This window comes from Anser cygnoides, chromosome 8 (genome assembly GCF_040182565.1).
Source record: "Anser cygnoides isolate HZ-2024a breed goose chromosome 8, Taihu_goose_T2T_genome, whole genome shotgun sequence".
Classification (NCBI taxonomy): domain Eukaryota; kingdom Metazoa; phylum Chordata; class Aves; order Anseriformes; family Anatidae; genus Anser; species Anser cygnoides.
In genome coordinates this window covers 24,209,753-24,230,392 of record NC_089880.1, presented here as the reverse complement: position 1 = coordinate 24,230,392, position 20,640 = coordinate 24,209,753, and the positions used below count along the sequence as shown (strand labels likewise).

The 20,640-nt window shown below is 56.2% G+C and overlaps 1 protein-coding gene and 1 long non-coding RNA gene across 2 annotated transcripts; one reads left to right on the top strand and one right to left on the bottom strand.

The window, feature by feature from the left end:
• Positions 1-410: 410 nt before the first annotated feature.
• On the bottom strand, positions 411-9,033 carry LOC106032968 (uncharacterized). The gene is made up of 3 exons (XR_001205118.3): positions 7,970-9,033; positions 6,806-6,930; positions 411-4,411 (listed from the first exon to the last, which is right to left on the bottom strand). It is a non-coding gene; the product is annotated as an uncharacterized lncRNA (long non-coding RNA).
• A 478-nt stretch (positions 9,034-9,511) lies between these two features.
• On the top strand, positions 9,512-20,126 carry LOC125182234 (uncharacterized). Its single transcript, XM_048059227.2, has 2 exons — positions 9,512-10,670; positions 17,865-20,126. Exons 1-2 carry the CDS (start codon positions 10,193-10,195, stop codon positions 18,038-18,040), a joined length of 654 nt encoding a protein of 217 aa, XP_047915184.2. The 5' UTR covers positions 9,512-10,192; the 3' UTR covers positions 18,041-20,126.
• The last annotated feature ends 514 nt before the right edge of the window (positions 20,127-20,640 follow it).

Sequence of the window (20,640 nt, the reverse complement as noted above, 5' to 3'; positions counted from 1 at the left end):
AGGCAAGGACAATGCTGAGGCACCAGCAAACAAAGGTCAGATGTGAACCGTGTCCTGAGGGAAGCTCTCTCCCACGCCGTGTTACTCCATATGGTAGGCTGGCTGGTGGCATCTTGACCTTAAAGTGTTATTTAGGGACTTCAAATGCAGATAAATAGCCAAGGCTACTCAAGATTTCCTTACACCCCAGTGGGGCTTTGGGCCTTCCTTGGTTCTCACCAGCTCTGGAAGCAAAGGGGCCCATGTTGCCTCTTCTCCAAATTATCAGCTGGATTGTTTTAGGAGGCTGAGACCAATGGTGCACCCAGGCTGTTCAGTGGCTGCAGCAGACGCATAAAAAGCAGCAGAAACAGGGCACATACAAAGTGGTCTTGACTCAAACTTCTCAGCTTTGGAGATGTGTGGTTTGGGGCTTCATTAGCTAGAAGCTGTATTCGTCTCACGGGGTTTAGCAGCCACGGCTTTGTCTAATCCCTCCCTGAACTCACCCCAGCCTCCACAGCATCCTGTGGAAATGGGCTGGGCAATTCAATTGCTCTTCATGGAAAAAATACTTTCTTGTGTCTGTGTTAAGTGTACTGATTGCTCGCTTTCAGAAGCACCTAATTATGAGGAAAAGGCAGTGATCCTTCCTTCCCTCTGTGATATAATATGATAGGCCTCTGTCATTGCCCCTTTAGGCGCCTCTTGTTCTAGCTGGGGACTCCTACCTTCATACAGAAATGATTTTGCAGCTTATTGGAAGCTGTTTTAATAAAACAACCAGTGCTCAGGAAAATGAAGTTCCCATTACCGCCTCTGCTTCACAGTAAGAAAGTGGGAATTCAGAGCATCTTTAAAACACAGCCGAGTAAACAACAAGTCGGCACCGAGAGCAAGGAGTTAATCTGACATCTGAATATTCCCTGCTATTAAACAAGACGAAGACTTGCCTCCTTCAGCTCTTATGTAAATAGAACTCATCTGCGATGCAGATTTTATTAATTAACTGGCAAATCGAGAAAACCCTAATAGGCTGTAATTGAACTCTGCGTTGATGATGGATGAGGAGACACTTCCAGGCCAGCCGCTGTGTCTGTGCAGCCACTCCTGGAGGGGCTGCCATCCCCTCTCGTCCTCACGGCACAGGCTGCAATGTCATGAGCAAAATCAAGGAGCTCCGAGGGGCAGACACGTGGCACTGATGGGATGCCCGGCACATTTACCTCCTGATCCACCTTCCCCTGCAAGGCAGCACATGGCAGAGCTCACGGGAAGGAAACAGAGGCATCGTGGAGGTAGGGGATGAAGGAAGCAACCACCTGCACGGATGCTTTGTGATTCCTGTTGGGGAACTAATTTTGTTTTCATTTTGATAGAGAAACGGTGAGGTGGCAGTGAGGCGCCCGCCCTCGGAGCTGCTGAAGCCTGGGTTTGTCTCTGCAAGGGAAGGGGAAGTGGCATTTGAAACAGTGAGATGTGAGAAGAGTCTCATTATTGCACTGGATGGCCACTTCATTAGAGGAAAACATGGTATTTAATGAAGGGGAAAGAAAACAGGAGCTCCCTGCTGGGTCCAGAAAAGCTTCTCTTTCAGCTCTGGTCTTGCTTTTCCTTATTTGTGGGAGTGAGGGAGGCTGGACAGATCCATCCCCACAGTGCCCGTCCCTGGGTCTCGTGAGGCCCTCGTGGGTCTCCAAGGCCACCCCAAACCAAGATCTCCCTGTAGACAGCAACCCACAAGTGCCATCCCCGCTGCACTCCCCAGCTTTGGGGCACTTCCCCATGCCCACGCTCAGGTGGTCAGAGACAGGGACGGGGTGCTGAGGCCTGCCCCTCTCCAACCATACGTAACGTGGATGTGGTGCTTAGGGATGTGGAGTAGTGGCAGAGTTGGTAGTGTTAGGTTGATGGTTCCACCTGGTGATCTTAAGGGTCTTTTCCAACATAAACGATTCTATGGTTCTACGATTCCTTTGTTACCAAGGGGAAACTGAGGCACGGGAGATGTGTTGTCCATGCCCAGCACCAAGCCCGAAGACCACGTTTGATTAAAGAGCACATTGCGTTCTCCTCCTGGGCTTTCTTGCAAAATGCCCGCAGATTACCAAGGAGCGTCTTGCTTTCTCATGATTACCTTAACAAACTCAATATGGGATTCACACATCAGCCTAATTCCTCCCTGCTAGCACCAACAATTTGCTCTCTCAATGACACCCCATGAAGTTTTCATCATGGAAAGGCAGAATCTCTGCTCTTCCCCTTCCTCCTCTCCCAGTAATTGGATTTTCTAGCAATGTGTCAACAGACTCCAGGAGAAGAACCGGCCCATGGTCCCTTTGCTGGGACGAGTCTAGCTCTGCTAGGAATTGTGATGAAAGGAAGCTGGTTTCCATCCCAGCATAAGCAGGCGAGAAGTGGAGCATGAACAGAGAGAAGACAAGCAGAAAAGCAAGCACTGTAATTTCATTCTGGGTCTCTGCACCCCAAGCTGTCCTTTACCACCACTCATGACTGATAACCTTCACTCGGGTCTCCAGACGGGGTGGTTTAGTTTCAGTCTCACAGACACATTGGCTGGAGGGGACCTCTCGATGTCTCCAGAGGGGACAGGGACATCTTACAGAAAGCTGTGAGGCTTGAGGTAAGGCCAGGAGCTGGGGAGGTGTGTGTGAAGGGCAGATAACCTCAGGCTCGGACCACCAAACCCAGCCACCCTCTGACTGCTGTCCTTTTTTCCTGTTTGATTCTCAGCCGCAGCCATGAGCTGCTATGGGGTTTGCCTGGAGCCAGGCTCTGAACATGCTCTGAGACCTTTTTCCTTCTCTTGCTGCTTTACCGTGTGAGCCAGTGCCTTCATCCTGGGCCTCTGTGCATTATTTACCTGACTGCAGAGGCCACGGCACCAACTAAACCCCATCGCCGGGGCCTTCCAACTGAAGGAGCCAGTTTCCTTAAATTACATTTCCAGCGAGTATCTCTGCTAATTAAAGATTATGAAACGAATTTACCATTGCTTCAATTAAAATCCATTCACAGCTAATACCTTCCTCTTCTCAAACGTTATTTATTTACCGAGGGCGGGGAAGGAAGGAACTGCGCTCGGAGTCTCCAGAAGTTCTCTGGGTTGGGAACAGGCTCAGCTCTGCCTCGTTACGGGGAACGGGTCCCTGGAGAATGCAGGCTGATTGCAATCTAATTTATGGCATTCATCAACATACGAATTAATGCTGGGGTCTCAGATAGGAGATCTCTCTATTTCTCCCTCCCCCCTCGCGAAGGCTTGGCTCCCGCATCCATGTTCCCTTCCCGTCTGGCACTGCTTCTCTCCTTTGGTGCAGAAACAGCCTAGATTTTGGTTAGACAACGGGCACTTCGCCTGGCTTTCCGTGACTGAATTAAAGCCAGCTGAAGCCAAGGAGGGGCTAGTCCCTATTTTGTGTAAGTTTGAGACCCGCTTGGTGGCTGGCTGCCTCAGTTTCCCCATCTGTAACCCGAGGATGCTGCTCCTGGCTTCCCTCTGAGAGCCCCAGGGAGAATAAAACCACACTCGTGCTGTGGAGCCCTGCGTGCAAGCATGCAGAAGGCTTTTCTGTGCTTTCTTATGGCTCGTCTGTGTTGTTCTTGGCTTTGACCTTGGGCAGAGCTTGACAAAAGAATAGTCAAAGTCACTTGTGTTTTGGGCGCTGCTTGGACACTTGTTAAAGAAAACTTAAAACTGCAAGGTCTTCTCCTGGTTGCAGCCGTTGACCCCCAGAGTAACTGGAAGCCCTGGAGCTTTTGACAGCGAAATAAATCATCAGAGGAGTGGATGGAGGGCCGCGTGTCTGCTGTCTGCCTGGAGGCAGGCACAGGCGAAACGTGACAGCAAAACAAGTCCGAGGCCACAAAGTCTGTCTGCAGCACGCCTTGGGGCGGGAGAGGGAGGGCTGCGAGCACCCTGTACAGGTAACAGAGAAGGCAGCTGGGGTCTAGGATGGGAGCTATCGACCTCTGCTGTCTGATGGCCAGGGTCAGGCCCCCTTCCCCTGGGGCACAGCCCCATAGCCAGAGCTGCTCTGGGGACAGAAATCCCGGTGTCTGTGCTGTCACACCGCTCAGATCCCTGGTCGGGCCTGGAGAGAAGCTCTGCGTGCACATTTGTCTGAGCCCAGCGCTGGGTGATGGAGGTGCTGCTGCTCCATCCCTCACTTCCCCTCCCTGAATGGTCTAAGGGCGCATCAGCCTGATGCGTGGCACTTTTCTCTCCTCAGTGGATGGATTTTCACTTCTCCGGTCTGTCCGAGGTAGTGGCAGTGGGCCTTTAATGCCTTCGCAGCGGTAAGGTGCAGGAGTCGAAGTGTGGTTAACAGCCTATGCAACAAAACCATCCCCTGCTCGTTGTGGATTTCATTTTTGCTCTTAATTCGGCCTTCTTTTGGGGTTTCATCTCCTAGAAGGGAAAATACAACGTGCAGCACTTTAGTCACAAAATAATAAGGTGGAAGAGGTACAGCCACACCTCTGGTTTCAGGTGAGCTCAAAGTCACTTCCATACTTGTTAAATACATATTTTTGACTTCTCCTAGGTCTGCTCCTGAGTTTATTCTCTCCCAAAGCAATCCCGCATGTTGCTGCCACTGCCAACCCCAACTGCCTGCTGCTGACAAGAGAAGCGTTGCCGCTGCAGGTGGAGCACCCCAGGCAATGTCCCTGCTGCGAGGCAGCCGAGCTCAGTCCAGAGCTTCTTCGTGCTCCTGTCCCTCAGCCTGGAGCTGCTGCCCTTCACGAGGAGCCGGCTGATCTTGCCTCACCTGGATGAGGAGAATTGCCATCCAGTTGCAGCATTCAGTCCAGAAGGGCTATGTCCGCACCTTTCACGTATTCCAGGACCCACCTCCCTGTAGCAGCTGGGTGCTCCCACCCGTGACACGCCACTATTCCCACACATTGCTTTAGCACACAAGACGTCCTCCAGGACACTACCCTCAGGTGCCCGCTAGAAAACAAGCACAGGGCAAAGTTTCAGCCCCCTCTGCCATCAGCTCCCTTAATGTCAGCCTGCCTGGCGTGTACGGGGCAGTCTGCAGGCACAGGTACAGCCCAGCCCGCAGCAGCGCGAGGATCAGGCAATGCAATGCATGATGCTGAGCTCAACCGGTGCCTGGGAAACAGCAGGTAAGGGCTACGGAAGGTGGCAGGGACAGGGCACGGCTGGAGCACGATCTGCAGTGCAGAAGAGAGCACTGCATCACCTCCCGGTTGCGGTGGCAGAGCCATCAGGAGTCACGGAGTGTGTTTGCAACCCGCCTGGCAGCCCAGCTGCAGCTCAGATCAACCAGGCCGGCCCTGCTCAGGTCTTCCTCCGCACCTGAAACACCAGCATGGCTTTGCAGGCCCCAGGTTCGAAGCATTTCTTTCTCTGGGAGGTGGAAACATAGAAGGACAGAGGGGAGACACGTGCACTGCTGTGTCTGCAGGGGAATGAGCCTTTGGGGAGGTCTCTATTTCTGTTCCTCTTGCTGTGATGGGGAAGTATTTCAGCAAAGCAGGTTAGTTTTCTATCTGCTTTGCAAAATTTCTGCAAAGTTTTCTACTTTCCCTGCTACCATTGTTGACATTTAAAGTTTCCTCCTGGAGCCCACACGTTAGCAGCTGGACGGACCCCCCAGCCCTGCCCTGTGAGACTCTCCAAAAATTCAAACAGGGTTTGCATCCCTTCAGTTTCTCCTGCCCTACACATCCAGCCAGGAGCACAGAGGAGACAGAAGATGTACAGACTGGCAGCTTCTCTCTGCAGGTCCCTTCAAGGGGCTTCAGGAGGTGCTGGACACCAGCAGCCGGGCTCGCCTTTGTGCTGGGTTCAGGATCGCCAAGCTGTGAGTGGAGAGGGCACAGACATGGAAAACCCAATGCTTTCCCACCTGCCGAGATGATGCCTTTCTGTTCTGTTGCCAATAGCTATTAGATTTACCCATAAATAAGCCCTGTAAATAATGTTCAGCTATTTTTATCTGTGCTGTGGCCAAGCAGCACTTTCTAGGGCTGCAAAAAAAGCACATATTTCCCTCCTCCCACCTCACCTCCACAATTACCCTGTTTTGATTTTTACTTGGGAAATGCTCCCCTCTCTTTCATGAACCTTTTCATGCAGGGTATTTCTGTGCACGTCTTCAGCCTCTCAAATCCACTGACATTTTTTAAGGTAGGGAAGCGATGGAGGATAAGCCAAGCTGGCCATCAGATGGTGCCACTTGCAGAGTTAAAACCCCACTTTGTTTACCAGACAGCAGACAGGGAAGCGCCTTCCTAGGCACTGTACCGGCATGTTCACGGTGGCATTTATTATTACAATCTGGACTGCTTCAGCTTTGGCTGCATGAATAATACAGCATTAAAAAAATATGTTTTAAGTAATTTTTATATATAGATAGATAAAGATAGCTCATTCTGATTCATCTGCTAAAAACTGCTGCTGCTCCTTGTTTGTTTGTTGGTTGTGTTTTGTTTTTTTTTTTTTAAGGCAGAAATTACTGGGTAAAAGGAGAGGATTGGAAATCAAGGGTGAGCCTGTATTTCGTGACTTCTTGTCATGTAGAAAGGTGGCTGGCAAAATGTGGGGACCTTGAGGCCAGGTCTGGAGTTGATGTGGGGGTGAAGGCACTGCTCTGGGTGCCCAGAGACGCGGGGAGAGCATCCGAACCTGCTGCTGGCTGGCTGTAAATGTGGACCCCGTCCTGCTTAGAGCTGAAACCCGAGTGCTTTGATGTTCTCTGAAAAGTCCCCCTCAAAATGCAGATGGACAGAAAGGACGTGAAGGCGCTGCAGGAAGGGCTCGCCCCCATACCTCTCCAGCACTGCCTCGGGTGCCGCAGCCGGCTGCAGGGCTGGGAGCACGGTCAGATCTCCACCGGGCACGTGGCATCTCCACCGGGCATCAAAGTCACATCCCAGTGATCGGTTTGATCCTGTCTGTGTGGAAATAAAACAGCGGTTCTGTCACTAGAGTTACGCAGAGAATACGACATCAAATAAAAATACCAGGGAAATAGCCGAAACAAACACTAAGCATCCATCACGAGGGACAGGACCTTTCTTGACCCACTAAAACATTATTTGTTCTTGTTCCCAGAGGCCAAAACACTGCTCTTCTGCATGAGATACGTGTGTCATTGTATATGTGTGTATCCCTAAATTCGATTTGTCCAATTGCATTAGGACAAGCAGCTAATTCTGAAATTCATTTTGCTCCCATAATCAACCCCTCTGCCAAATGGCATTTGGGTGGAATTGTGGAGATTGTGATTTTTATTTAAAGTGATTGATCGAAATCGTTAGTAATGTTCCCTAAGTGGAATCCATGGCAATCCTTTTAATCTTCCCGCCATCACAGGAAATGCAAACATTTTTTTTTAATAACAGAGAGTTTGAAATATAAGGCTATTAAAACCTGCTCTTTTATATTTCTCCCTGCTCTCTCCCTCTGTAATGGGATGGAAATCATAATCACGGAAATAAAGCCTCCCCTTCAGACAGGAGATGCAGAGGGTGTGTAATGAACAATTAAGCATCTATTTAGTCGTTTTGAACTGGTACAGGCATTAATGGAAATGAAAGAGACCAACTTTACTTTCGCTGCAGGGAAACACAAGAGGTGGAGGGTTTTGGGTATTATCCTAAGCCCTTTAATGAATACAGCGCCTGCGGCAGACCTTGGGGGTCCCCCAAGTGCTTCTCCAGCCCCTTCCCAGCACAGTCCCACGAGGGGTTGTGGGGAAACCACAGCAGGTTGCCCCCTGTCCCGCTGGAGCGAGGCATGGGCTGCTGCTGTCAGGTCCCCAGGCAGGTGGAGAGCCACCAGCTGATGGCTCGCCTCATCCGGCGTCCTGCTTCGTGGCTGTTTTGCCCCATATCACACGGGGCAGAGCCCCCAACCCAGCCACCCAGGTCTCTAGCCCAAAATCGCCCGGCTCCATCTCCTCCTGGGAATAAAAGGGCGGTGGGAACCCACCTGGGGTTGGCGGCACCCCGATCCCTGGGTAGCAGCGAGCCACGGGGACGGCTCAGCCTGGCTGGGTGCTCTCCCACTTCCTCGGGCTGATGTGCTGGTGGTGCCATGGCAACTGGTGAAATACAGCTTCAGAGCAGCATCAGGCCCCGAGGAGCAGCAGGCAAGCCCCGTGGGTTGCCCTCTCCTCCTGGAGACCCCAGCCAACAGATGTGTCTACGGAGTAGGGAAAAGCCAGGCTGCGCCACGCCACCACTGTGAGGAGCTCAAAACGCCTTGCATTGAAGAGCTTCTGTAAAGAAAATAAATCTGGCCACATTTTCCCTCTTGGACGGATAAAATCTGGCCTGGCAGGTCACTGGGACCTAGCCCGTGCACAAGGGTGGGGCAGAAAAGCCTTCTCCTCCACATTTCCTTTGCTCCCGGGCTGGACAAACCATCCATCGTCTACCTGAGCCCTTGTGATCTCACTGTAAGGGTGAGCATTTCATTTTTTTCTCTACCTTCCCAACCTAAATGCAGCTGGCGGGACTGCAGCTGTTTGGTGGCACAAGCAAATATGTGAGTCTATAGCTATTACTTCTCAGAAGCCCTGCTTGGCTGCATTCAGGCCTAATGTAGTGGTTTCCTTGCCCTCGCAACAGCTAGTTTCTTACACGGTGGAGCTGCACGCGCACACACACAAGTAGATGTGAAAAATGGGGCTGTGATTTATTTTCACCTCCAAATACAGAGGGACAATTTGCCCTCTCTAAGATTCCCTCCATTTGAATAAAACCCCAGCGCCTTCCAGCGGAGCCAGCACCCCGGGGAAATCCCATTGCCGAGGTGGATAAAGGAGATCTGTATTCGTAGGCGATCCGGACGGGTTTAAAACCAGCACCGAGGCGATCAGCCCGGCTCTCACCGAGCTCACCGGGCAGGGGGACACTCAGAGGGCTCAGCTCCCTGCGAGCCAGCATCCCTCTGACCCCAAAACTTGGCCAGGCAGGGGCTCGGGGGAGAGCACGGGTGCCGGTGCAAGGGCTCAGCATCCATCCTGCCCTCGGCATCCCATCCCGCCCTCAGCGCCCCCAGCGCCCATCCTGTCCCCCGCCCAGCAGCCCATCCTGCCCCCAGCACCCATCCTGCCCCCAGCACCCATCCTGCCCCCAGCACCCATCAGCACAGATCCTGCCCCCAGCACCCATCCTGCCCCAGCAGCACCCCATCCTGCCCCCAGCGCCCATCGCCCTCAGCATCCATCCTGCCCCCAGCACCCATCCTGCCCCCAGCACCCATCCTGCCCCAGCACCCATCCTGCCCCCAGCACCCATCCCTGCCCCCAGCACCCATCCTGCCCCCAGCACCCATCCTGCCCTCCTCCCGGCAGCGCCCCGCCTGCCGGCACCGCAGCTCCCGCACCCCGGCTGCGCTCCGCGCTGGCTCCGGAGCCGCTTTGCAAGCCCCGGGGGAGGTTGGCTCGGCTCGGACAGAGGGGTCGGGGGGAGGCACGACCCCAGGAGGAGCCCCCCGGTGGAGGCGGCTCGGCTGCGGGAAGCAAGGGGGGGGCCGCGGGGAGCCGGGCACGGAGGAAAGCCGGGCGGAGCATCCGGGAGCCGCTCCCTCGCACAAGTCCCCGAGGGAAAAGCCGAGGCTCGGCTGCCCTCCGGACACCGCCGGGCTCCCTTCTTTCGTTATCTGCCCGGGATTTGGGCTCCGAAAGGCTGGGAGCGGGAGATGCTGGCAGAAGTTGCTGCAAGCCCGGCTGGCGAGGACGGGGGCTGAGCGGCTCCGGCTTCAGAGCGCACCGGGAGCAGCTGAACTTTGGGGGTTTTGAGCCACCCTTTCCCCTCGGTGGTCTCTCCACGGGTGGTCAGGGCACATCGCAGCACACCAGCTCGCTGCTCCTCTCCCTGCAAGGGCAGGCACCCGCGAAGAGAAGCTGGAGGAGGGCAGTTCGCCGTCTCTTTTCCGGATGACCGAAAATACCTACAGGAGCCCATCTCCCCAGGTTCCATCAGCAAGCGGCATCGGGAAGAAGGAGCCGAGGAACGAAAACGATGTTGCTCAAATTCCTTCCAGCACCTACTTTTTCCCAAGGAACTCGGTGCCCCTAGGGGCTTGCTGTGCGCCTTTCCCGGAGTGAGGACCGATGGACCACGGACGCATCCCGACCGGGTCATGTAAGAATTTGCTATTGAGAAACCTTCCCCAGCAAGACTTCCTCTGCCTGGTTTGAAGTGTATGGTTCGGGGTAAGCACAGCAGTTTTTGCCTGTTTCTTTCCCTTTTAAATCTCTCTGGCTTGGAGATCTCTTTCCTCACTGCAATTATGATCATTTGCAACATCAGTGCCATCAAAGATTGGAGCACTTTCCTCTCCCAGATCCTCCCCAGCGTGAACAAGACTCTGAATTTGGTACAGCAAGTGGAAGCCACCACCAGCTCGGTGGTAAGTGTCCTCCAGGACCCCGAGCAGGACAACTACTTGTCCAACAGCCAGTCCATGAACTCCAGCAATTTCACCGCCGGCCTGGACCACTTGTTCCAGTACTCGTACTCGGACAATGACCAGCTTTACAAGGAGTACAAACCCCCTCCTCGTGATGCCATCCCCCTGCCCAAGGCTGTCCTCTACCTTCTCATGGCAGCCCTGGTGGTGGTGGCAGTGGCGTACGCCATCGTCGGGCACCTCATCAAGGACCTCATTCACGACTTTATAGGTGAGTGTGGGCATCACGCCTTTGGGGCATATGGGCAAAAAGAGCCTGGTGCAAAGCCTGGGGATGATGGCCGGATTGTTTCCTTGGATGTGGGTGAGTTTTAGACCGAGCCCTGGCCCTTTCACATTTACCGGAGTGTGACTTAACCCCATGTGCTGGGTTCTCCCAACTGAGCTGCATGTTGACCAGCTCCCCAGAGGAAACCCTTGGACCCCCTTCCTAAAAAAAAAAAAAAAAATGCTTGTGCATGCGTGTGCTTGTGTATAAATGTGTACGTGAGCGTGTCTGTGCTGCAAATGCTTTTCAGTCCCTTGGCCAGCTTTGACTGAGCTTGGATTAGAGGTCCCTATGATGAGAAGTTTCATGGCAACAGATACCTGGGTACGGGATAATGACCCACCGGTGTGCTGTGCAAGGAAACCTGCAATGTGAGCTTAGCGTCTTGTTAGACACAGCGCATCCACAAACTCCTAGGAAACACGGCTCGGTAGCCTTGCTCCCTTACACAGCGCCTAGCACAGCGATCACAGCCTCTGGGGCTGCTGTGACAGCCCTGTAAAATGATCATGAGAAGAGTGAATATTTTTTATGATAATTGGCCTCCTGGCTCTTTCGGTCCCTCCTGGTGCTGACGAACGAGGTCCCTCATCATCGGAGACCTGGGCTGAACGTGGGAGGGCAGCGGTGCTGGGCTGCTCACAGCAAGCCCCCAGCGATGCTCTCGCTGTTTGCCCCATAGCGCACACGGCTGGTGGCACCGAGCCCTAAAATCCCTGGGGAAGGATGTCCCCCTGCAGGGCATCGGGGCTGAAATCCCTTTGCTCACCCCTCGCCCCCAGCCAGGGACAAACCCCCCGGGCTCCTTCTGTGTGGTGGGAGGGAGATCATACTCATCTGGAGCAAAGTCCCTGTGGTCACTCGTGGTTCCCCTTTATTTCCCCGTTCCCGGGGCGCAGGGGAGGCACCCCCCCAGAACACTGAACCTGCACGGTGGGCAGCTTCTGCTCCTTGTTGGCAAAGCCCCTCAGGCGAGGGATGCTGGTGTGGGGACAGGTATTTGGGACAGGAGGGGGACAAACCTCCTGGCAGGGCTTCAGGGTCTTGCGTGAGGCTCAGCTCTGAAAAGGGCAGGGAGCCGCTTGGGAGAGCGTTCTCCCCCCAGCTGTAGGGAACAAAAACAGTCTTCAGGTGTTATATTTAACACTTAATCAGCAGCTTTCTGGGGCTGTAACATCTCCTGGCTCTGCCGCTCAGATGACTTAACGTTGCCTTCCCGACGAAGGTAAGCAGCAGTGACAACACCTAAAAATACACACGTCCTGCCCTGAGACGCTCGCGGGACTGGGTCAGACCGGGTGCCCCCACGATGCTATCTGCAGCCCTGGTGACCTTGGGCAGAGCATGCTGGGCACCTCTGGCTTCTTCCTCTGCGTGGGACGGGGGTGAGAGGGGTGTCCTGTCCTTTGCAAAGCCCTTTGCTGCCTTTGCAGAGGGATTCCCAAAGTCTTTGGCAGCTCCAGGGCCAAGTGGGCGCAGGGACAGAGCTGGGGGCTGCCCAGGTTGTGTCTGGTCGGGAGCAGCCCGTCCCAGGGGGGTTGCCCCCACCATGCCAGGCTCCATCCCTGCTCCAGCAGAGCTGGCGTCTCCCCGAATAGGGGTCAGAAACCCAGCTGAGTGCCTTTCCCAAACTCGGTGTCCGGGGCTGTCCCATTTAGCACCCTGCGCCCATCACCACACCGTTTGCAACGAGCCAGCCCTCGGAGGGGAGCAGGCAAGGTCGTGTTTGTTCCCACCACCGAGCTGCAGCCTTTGAGGAGAAGGTTGCTTTTGAATAAGTTTGCTTAAAATGACTTCTGGGGCAGGACAGAAGGACCGGGGGACAGTAAATCAGAAGGCAGCCTATTAGCTGCTCTGACACAATGCCCAGATTTATACACTCAGCAGCAGCTCAACCCTCTGCTCTCAGCGTTTCTGTGCTAATCATATTGAGAAGGATACAGAGACAGATGGAAATAAGATGCCAAAGGGCTGGAGCCTGTTTCAGGGAGATTAAAGTGTGAATAGTTAATCGCTACTTTGAGCATCCCCTCAGCAACCTCAGGGATGGTTTTGACTCCTCAGCAGCAGCTCATAGGCACGGCTGGCTGTCGGAGCACTGCCCGGCTCCTCGGGACCCCACAAAGTGGTGCTGGGCTTGGTTTGGGGTGGCAGAGAATCTCCTTGGTGCCTTTCCCCTGTGAAATCCAAGGGGGCATTTCTTTAAAAAAAACAATGACAGCTTGGTGGCCCTGCAGCCCCGGGGAGACAAGTGGTGCTGCAACGCTCAGCGGGGTGGGGATGAGCTGGAGCTCTTCCTGGAGAGACCTGGCCAAGGAAGTGTCCGGGGAGAAAAAGCTCTGGGCAAAATCCTTGGGAGGGCTCCACCAGCACGGCTTTGGGGAAGGGACTGTGACGGAATAGGGTGGCCAACCCCAGCTCTGGTTTCCCCAAATTCATCGGGTGCCTCCAGGCAGGGATGGAGGTGAGCCCCCGTGGCAGGAGGAAGGCTGCTGTCTGTAGATCAGACCCGGCTAAGACAAATCAGGCTGAAGCCTTTGGAAAGCAGCTTAACTCGGAGCGAGGGGGAGCTGCTGGAGACAGCAAGTGCCAGCTTGGCAAATTACAAGGCTGTCGCCAACGTAGGGAGCGCCTAATTACTGCAATCCTCGGGAATCAGCCCGCCCTCCCTCCTCCAGCCCCAGCGGTTCGCTGCAAATTGCCCTTATTTAAACGCAAAATAAAGAAAAGGAAAAAAAAAATATAAATTTTTAAAAAGTTTGACTCAAAACAAAGCAGTTGCCATGGGGACTGCGGCGCGGGTGATGCCCGAGGAAAGCACGGCGCTGTCTGCAAGGGAAGGAGCCGCTGCTATGCGTGGGAGCCCGTGCTCCGCCGTGTCCCCCGGGTAAACCGAGGTCTCCTCTGCCTTGCTGATCCCCAGAGGAGACCTTGCCCAAATTTCTCCTTTGGGAACAGTCCCAAGACAGATGCAGGGCAGGTTCTGGGGGTGCAGTGCTTGTTGGTGGCTTTGGGACTGCTCAAAACCCCGAGCTGTTCTCGCAGCGGGGTCTCTCTTTCCTTTGCCCTTTTGCCCAGTAGCTGGATTTTTATTTTCCAGACTTATCTCCATCCACCACGTTTCTCGGGCTTCTTTGGGAAGCCGTCTCCTCGAACAAAAGAAAGCGTGCATGAATGTAGCGTGGCTGAAAATAGCTGCTGGGTGATCCTGCGGGGAGCTGGGCTCTGCCTTTCTTTGCTCCCCCGCAGATCCGCAGGGCCCCTTGGGTGCTGCAGCCCACGGCTCCTCCAGGAGGCAGGGACTGCAGGTTGTGCCAGGCCCAGCACAGAGGGCTTACGCCTCCTTTTCGGTCTCTGTTTGGAGGACGACTTCATTTGCCCACCAAAGTTACAGGAAGAGGCAGGGTCAGGTTCCCCTCTGTGCCCCCATATCGGTGCTAACCCACCCCTGGCACTCCCCCCATGCCTCAGTTTCCCTTTTGGGGTGTCTGTCCTGCTGCAGAGAGGGATATCCATGAACTGACGTCTGTCTGTCCGGCTGTGGCCAGCTCCTGCCCCGCTGCAGACCCGTGGGTCGGGACCTGCTTCCAACGAGGAGGCACTTCTGCTCCCGGCGCTGGAACAAGGGCTTTTTTAGCAGCTGTTTTCACACCCAGCTCCATTTAAAGCAAATAAAACCCGAGCACGAGGTTGATCGTTCATCTAACACATTTCCCCTTCCGCTGCTGGTTTCCATCTCGGCAGGGAGCGTGAACGTCTCGCCCGCTGGGTTGCATTTCAATTTCAGCCCTTTCCCTGCTCCCTCTGCTCCTCTCCCGACCCCATTTCTCACCCTGGTGAGAAACCCCTGCTCTATCGAGGTCACAGCCAGACCCGTTTTCGTGGCACCTATTGTAGAGCACAGCACAGACGTCAAAGTGCTAACATCAGAGCGAAAGTGCCTCTAATAGGGTCAGATTCAAACTAATTACACAGAGGGAACAAGGGCTTTAGCCCTCTGAAACCAGCCTGAATGGCTGTGCGGGCTCCCTGCAGCATCCCAAGGGACCAGCGCATCCCCAGGGTCCCGCAGCTGGGACGCTGCCTCACACCGAGCCAGGTAGCACAGGGCACTTTGTGCCATGTCACTCAGCTATTTAGGGAGCGACGCCGTCCCGCAGCTCCTGATGTACCCGGGCTGCCCTATCTCCGCTCCCCAGCTGCTCTGGATCAATGGCTCCGCATCGATCCCACCCCAGCGCCGTGCTTCCACCCTGCCAGGCTCCAGCAGGCGCCGATGGGAGAGCAAGAAGGGGGCCGAGAGCCAGGTGCTGCTCCCCCAGCCTGGCTGGGAAAGTCACTTTGTCCCTTTCTGGTTTATCTGAGGCATTCATGGGGGTGTTGGTGCATGCCTACGTGCCCTGATTTTGTAGCCTGGTCCCTGTTAGGGAGGCTCCTGTGTGTGTGTGCAAAGGAGCAGGGGGTTCTGTGCAGGTGCTGCCGCCTGGTTTCCTTGCTTCCTAGCTGGGCCACGTGTAAACATGAAGGTTGACTTTGCTCCAAAACAGGATTTCATTTTCCTCTTGGTGGCAATTGTTTTATGTTGCTCATGTGCTAAAAATTTATATGATGGAGAGAGAAATACCCTTCATGATGTTAAGGGCTTTACATACCTTCAGACTGTATCCACCGTCCCTCGGCTCCTGGCTGCTCAGCACCCTCCATTAGCTGTTCACAAACCCTCCTGCAGCATTTATCGTCCGAGATTTCTAATTCAGACTTGTGTATGATGTGAGGTGCAGCACCCCATCCCCATCCCCATCCCTTCCCCATCCCCATCCCCATCCCCATCCCATCCCCATCCCCATCCCCATCCCCATCCCCATCGCCATCCCATCCCCATCCCAACCCCATCCCCATCCCATCCCATCCCCATCCCCATCCCAATTCCAACTCCATCCCCATCCCCATCCTCATCCCCAGCCCCATCTGAAAAATCCCCCGGTGGATCCACGCGGGGCCTCGCTGCCCTCCCTGGCTCCCCCCATCCACACACGGCAACACGCCGCAGCTACAGGCCGCAAATGGCCACAAATAACGTGTAATTGTGTAATTACTTCACTCCTTACTTACACAGTCAAATCATAAAGGCATCGCAGTAAATACCCTCTAATGACAGCCTAATTACATCTTCCTGCAGATTACCGGGTAATTAGATCCAGCAGGCTCCAGAAATAATTCCCAGGGAAGCGGCGGTTCGGATTAGCGCGCACAATCCTGCCCGCACGCACCCGGGGAGCAGACGGAGCGCCAGCCAGCGACGTCCTCTCGGGCGAGGATGTGCTGAGAGCCTTTTGCCGAGCCCTCCCGGTGCTCTCCCAAAAAATCCCCTGCATTTCTCCCTTTACCACCGCCGCGTCTTGCTCTTGCACCTCTTGCTGCCCACACGCACCCCCAAAGGCTCGCCACCTGGCCTCCGAGTGCCACCTCCCCTTGCTCACGGGTGTTCAATAATATTTTCTTCTCTTCCCACTGCCTCCACACCCTCTGTGCCCTGCAGCTCCCGGGATGCTTCGGGACCCCTCACCCAGCTCCCTGCAGCCTCGGCTGATTCCCCATCCCCAGCTCTTCCCGGCCGGACCGGCTCCCACCGGAGTTTTAGCGCTGACGTCAAGGAAAGCAAGCCGAGGGCTTTAATAGTATTTGTGGGAGGCAATCTCGTTACGGCCTTCCGGCTCCTCATCACACCAAGCGAGGGCTGAGGCCAGCCCAGGTGCTCGCAGAGGCAGGGGACGCCCACCCGTCCTCTCCCCCATGGTGGGCTTTGACCCAAGCCCCGTCCTCGTGGCGTGGCTGTCACCCCAAAAAGTGCTCGATGTGCTCCTGGGGGCAGCGAGGCCGGCGGGGTGCAGGACGGAGAGGAAAATCAAATACCACATTGCATGGATGGCAAAGCTTTGGGGGGTTGGCTGCTGGAAAGGGGTGAGGAGGGGAGAAGCCCCGTGGCTAGTGGTTAAAAAAAAAAAAAAATTAACATTTGGTGCTTTGCTCCGTGACCAGCGCTGAGCACGCAGAGGACCGCAGGTATTTCCCTTCCCTCCGCTCACACCTGCGCCACCACGGTGAGCCACCGAGTGGGATCTTCCTCCCCCTTCGTACCTGGGACTCTTTGCCCATCTCCTCCCTACGTGGCTGCGATCCAGCTGACCCCTCGCCCCTTCCACCCCTGTTTGTCAGACCAGGAACTGGGGACCAGATACCCATCCCAGAGAGCGTCCCGGTCCCCCTTAAAGATGTTTCCACTGCCACTTTGTTCTCCCCAGCCCTAGGGACACCCCTCCCCTCTCCTGGGTTTCCCCAGCTTCACTTTTCTCATTTCTGTTGCCTCCCCCTCCCCATCTGGCTCTCACCACCCCAGAAATAACAGGCATTTGGGAAGCAGCAGCATCTGCCTCCCCCAGACGGCAGCCCCTCGTGCTGCAGGGGACGTCCTGGTCACAGCACCATCCAGCAGCGACCTCTGGGCTTTGGGGGGCATCAGTCCCCCCAGGTGTGAGCCACGTCCCCGGGGCAGCCCCACAGCACCCGACGGGGGTCTCAAGGCCTGGTGTGGCCGTGACACCTTCTCATGGTACTTGTGTCCCCGGTTACAGCTCCCAGCCGCCGGCTCAGCCCATCTTGCCTTACTTATTTCAGCTGCAGCCACATCCCAGTGTCACACGGTTACTTAACCGTCCCCTCCCCTTGTGACAGCCAAAAGGCACGGCACAAAACACCTTGCCTCCCCGCGCTGGGGAGCCCAGATGCACGCTTTGCTTCGGAGGCGCTCAGTTTTAATTTTCAGGATTAGCAGCGTGATTTCGTTTGCCTGAGCCAGGAGGGCTTCCAGAAAGCAGCAGCTTGAGAAACGGCACAGTGCGGAGAAAAGCAAAAAAATTTGGAAAAAAAAAAGTGGCAAAAAGCCAATCCCATGGCTTTGGGGTGGTGGGACAGGGGCTGGGAGGGCGAGGAACCCTTCTGGGTGTTAGCACCCGGAGTGACAGATGTGATGGAAGATGGGGATGGAGGATTTCCTAATGGGCATGCTGGGTTTTGGACATGGGAACACCCCAAAATAACCAAGGGCTCGTTTTGTGCTTTTCCCCAATCCGTCCCCAGACTGGATCTTCGGCCCCAGCCCGGACGACAACAGCAACAAAAGCGACGTCAACTGCATCAGCAGCAGCCTCAACGAGATGGGCGAGGGGCCCGAGGCGCCGCGGCGCCGGGACCGCCAGCCCCACGACGTGGCCATCGCCATCGGCGAGACCTGCCACCTGCCGCAGCAGACGTGACCGGCGGCACGGGACGCGTGGCACGGATGGGGAAGGACCGGGGGAAACGTCTCCTTGGTCCCCTCTCGCCACCGGCAGGACCGTAGGGGTGGACAGACGGGTGCTGCTCTCCTGCAAACCCCCTCGCAGGGACGGGTGGCAGGGGGACAAGCAGAGGTGGCACCTGCCACCATGCCACGGGGCGAAGAGCTCCTCATCCCCGTTGTGCCAAGCCCTAAGGACATTGCTGGGGGGCGGGAGGGCTCGGCGGTCCTGCCCCGGTGGCTGCCCGTGGGTCTGTGCCCCCTCTTTCTTCCCCGTGAATTGCAAAACGGCAACTGGAGAAATGCACCGAGAGGACGGAGCTGCGAGAGGGACACGGCAGAGAGGGGACGGGTGGTCCTGCGCTGTGGGGACGGGGTGGTGAAAAGGGGGAAGGAGCAGGGGGCAGACAAGGAGAAATGGGGGTGTCCATCCAAATCCCCGCTCACAGCCCCCCACAGCCTCCTTGTCCCCCTTGCCATGCTGTTTTTTCCCCTGCCCGGTGCCCAAGGCAGATGGACGGACAGGCAGGGCCCCACCTGCAGCAAACCCAGCTCTTTGGGGTGCGGGGGGTGGGGGGAGGCAAAAATAAATGAATAAACACGCCTGGGGGCCTGATCCTGGTCAAAGGCAAACGGTCCAGCCCGAGGCAGCCGGGGCACCCCATAGCAGGGCCAGGGCCTCATCCAGAACCTCACTGGCCCCACAAAAGCAGTGATGGTGCTGCGGCTGTCGGGGGTGGCGGTGTCACTGCTGGGGGTGCTGGGGGGAGATGGGGGCTGTTCTGCACGGGCGGGCAGAGCCAGGGGGTGACACTGGTCCCCCCAATTCTGTGTGTGTGGTGTGAGTGTGTATGTACCCCTGCCGATCCCACCACTCATGGTGTCACAGCATCCCCTTCCTCTGCACCGACCCGGAGGAAGGATTTGGGGTCCCAGGGAGGTGCCAGCCCTGTTGGCCCCCGGGAACGGGGTGGCACCAACGGAGCTGGCTGGGGGCTGGGGGACATGGGAGGGTCCCAGGGGGACAGGAGCTTGTTTGGGGTGGCTGGTCTCCTCGTTCCCCTGCCTGTTCAGTATCATGGGGCTGGGCATGGGGGTCCCCCGTGTCCCCCTGGACACTTGAGTCCAGGTCCCTCTGTCACCCGCTGTCCTTGGAGAGGGATGTGAAGGAAGGAGCCAAGCTCCCTCCTGTGGCCACCCGCTCCTTCCAGGCCTCCTGCAGCCGGGACCCCTCCACGTGAGCCTGGCAGGGCAGCAGGACGGGGCTCAGGACCCCAAAAAGTGGCAGAGGAGGAAAAAGGACGAGGTTGTCTTGCAAAGCAGCACGGCTGCAAAGGCGGCGAGCACCAGGCACGCGGCAGGAACGTGCGCTGGGTCTGCCTGCAGCTGGTTTCTTCGCCGACCCTGCTGGGCCCTGCCAAACCGCCGAGGACACCGGTGTCCTCTGTCACCTTCCTCAGCATCCCCAAATCCATGCAGCACCGTGCCTTTCCCCTTGAACGTGGCACGAGAAATTGCCCGGGTGCTGAGTCCTGAGCGCATTTATGAGCCCTCAGCCGTTTCTCCTGGAGACGCTGGAGCCTTTTGGCACAGCCTCACAAACAGGAGGCTCCCAGCCCCAAACACAGCCTCAGGCCCCTGTGGGGTGGGCATAACTTTTGGGGGAGAAGCAGAAGGGGCTGGTGGAGCCCGGCGGGTTCCTCCCTTCCTAATCCTTCCCGCAACAAGGGGGAAACTGAGGCAGGGGAGGGGGAAGCTCCGCACAGCCGCACATCTGGAAACAACCCTGAGGCCTGAGCTTCAGCGTTTTAATTGCCCAAAATTGGCTGCAGGTCCCAAACTGCCACCGTGGGAGGTGCTGGCCTGGGCCATGCTGTGGTCGCCCCCGGGGTCCCCACCGCACGTCCCACACCAGAGCTGCAAGGGCAGGGCTGGCACTTGGGCCACCTGTGCTGTGCCCCTGGGGACAAAGGACGTGAAATGGGGCAGAAGAGGGTGCCTGGGAGAGGCGTACCCGTGTGCCCACCCGGGGGACACAGCCAGCCATCACCACGAGGGGTGGCCGTGCAGCACAGGGACGTCAGCACTTCTCTCCAGAGGTCCCCAGCCTGCACCCAGCGTGTTTTAACCCCCTGCTGTTTCTGCTTTTGGTGCTCGCAGAGGCTGTCCTTATATCCAGCAGAGGCTGTCCTCATATCCAGCCCCCAGGAGCGGGGCAGCACGGGAAATCCTGCCAGAGGCTGTGCAGCCCTTGCTCATGCTGATTTTCCATTGGCCCTTATCTCCCACGGCCTCTTTGCAACGTGTTTACTGTAATTTTCCCTTTAAACACCCCGTGGAAAAAACAACAGAGGAGTTCTTTTAGGTCAGGCTGGGCTAAGACGATAAAAGCAGATTAATTTCTCAGAAGAGCAATACAGATTTTTCTTCCTCTCCCCTCCCACCGGGGACCTGAGCAGGGCTGGCGGGCAGGAGGTGGTGACGAGGTGACCCCAGAAGGCCAAGGGGTGCCCGTGGTCACACAGCCTTTGGTGTCACCCTTGGGGTGGCATGGAGCAGGGTGTCCCCCAGCCCCAT

Excerpts from the sequence above, each read along its gene's own strand:
- LOC125182234 (XM_048059227.2), top strand. The coding sequence starts at position 10,193 with ATGGTTCGGGGTAAGCACAGCAGTTTTTGCCTGTTTCTTTCCCTTTTA. Across the intron at positions 10,671-17,864 it reads CCTCATTCACGACTTTATAG|ACTGGATCTTCGGCCCCAGC; the intron begins GTGAGTGTGGGC and ends ATCCGTCCCCAG.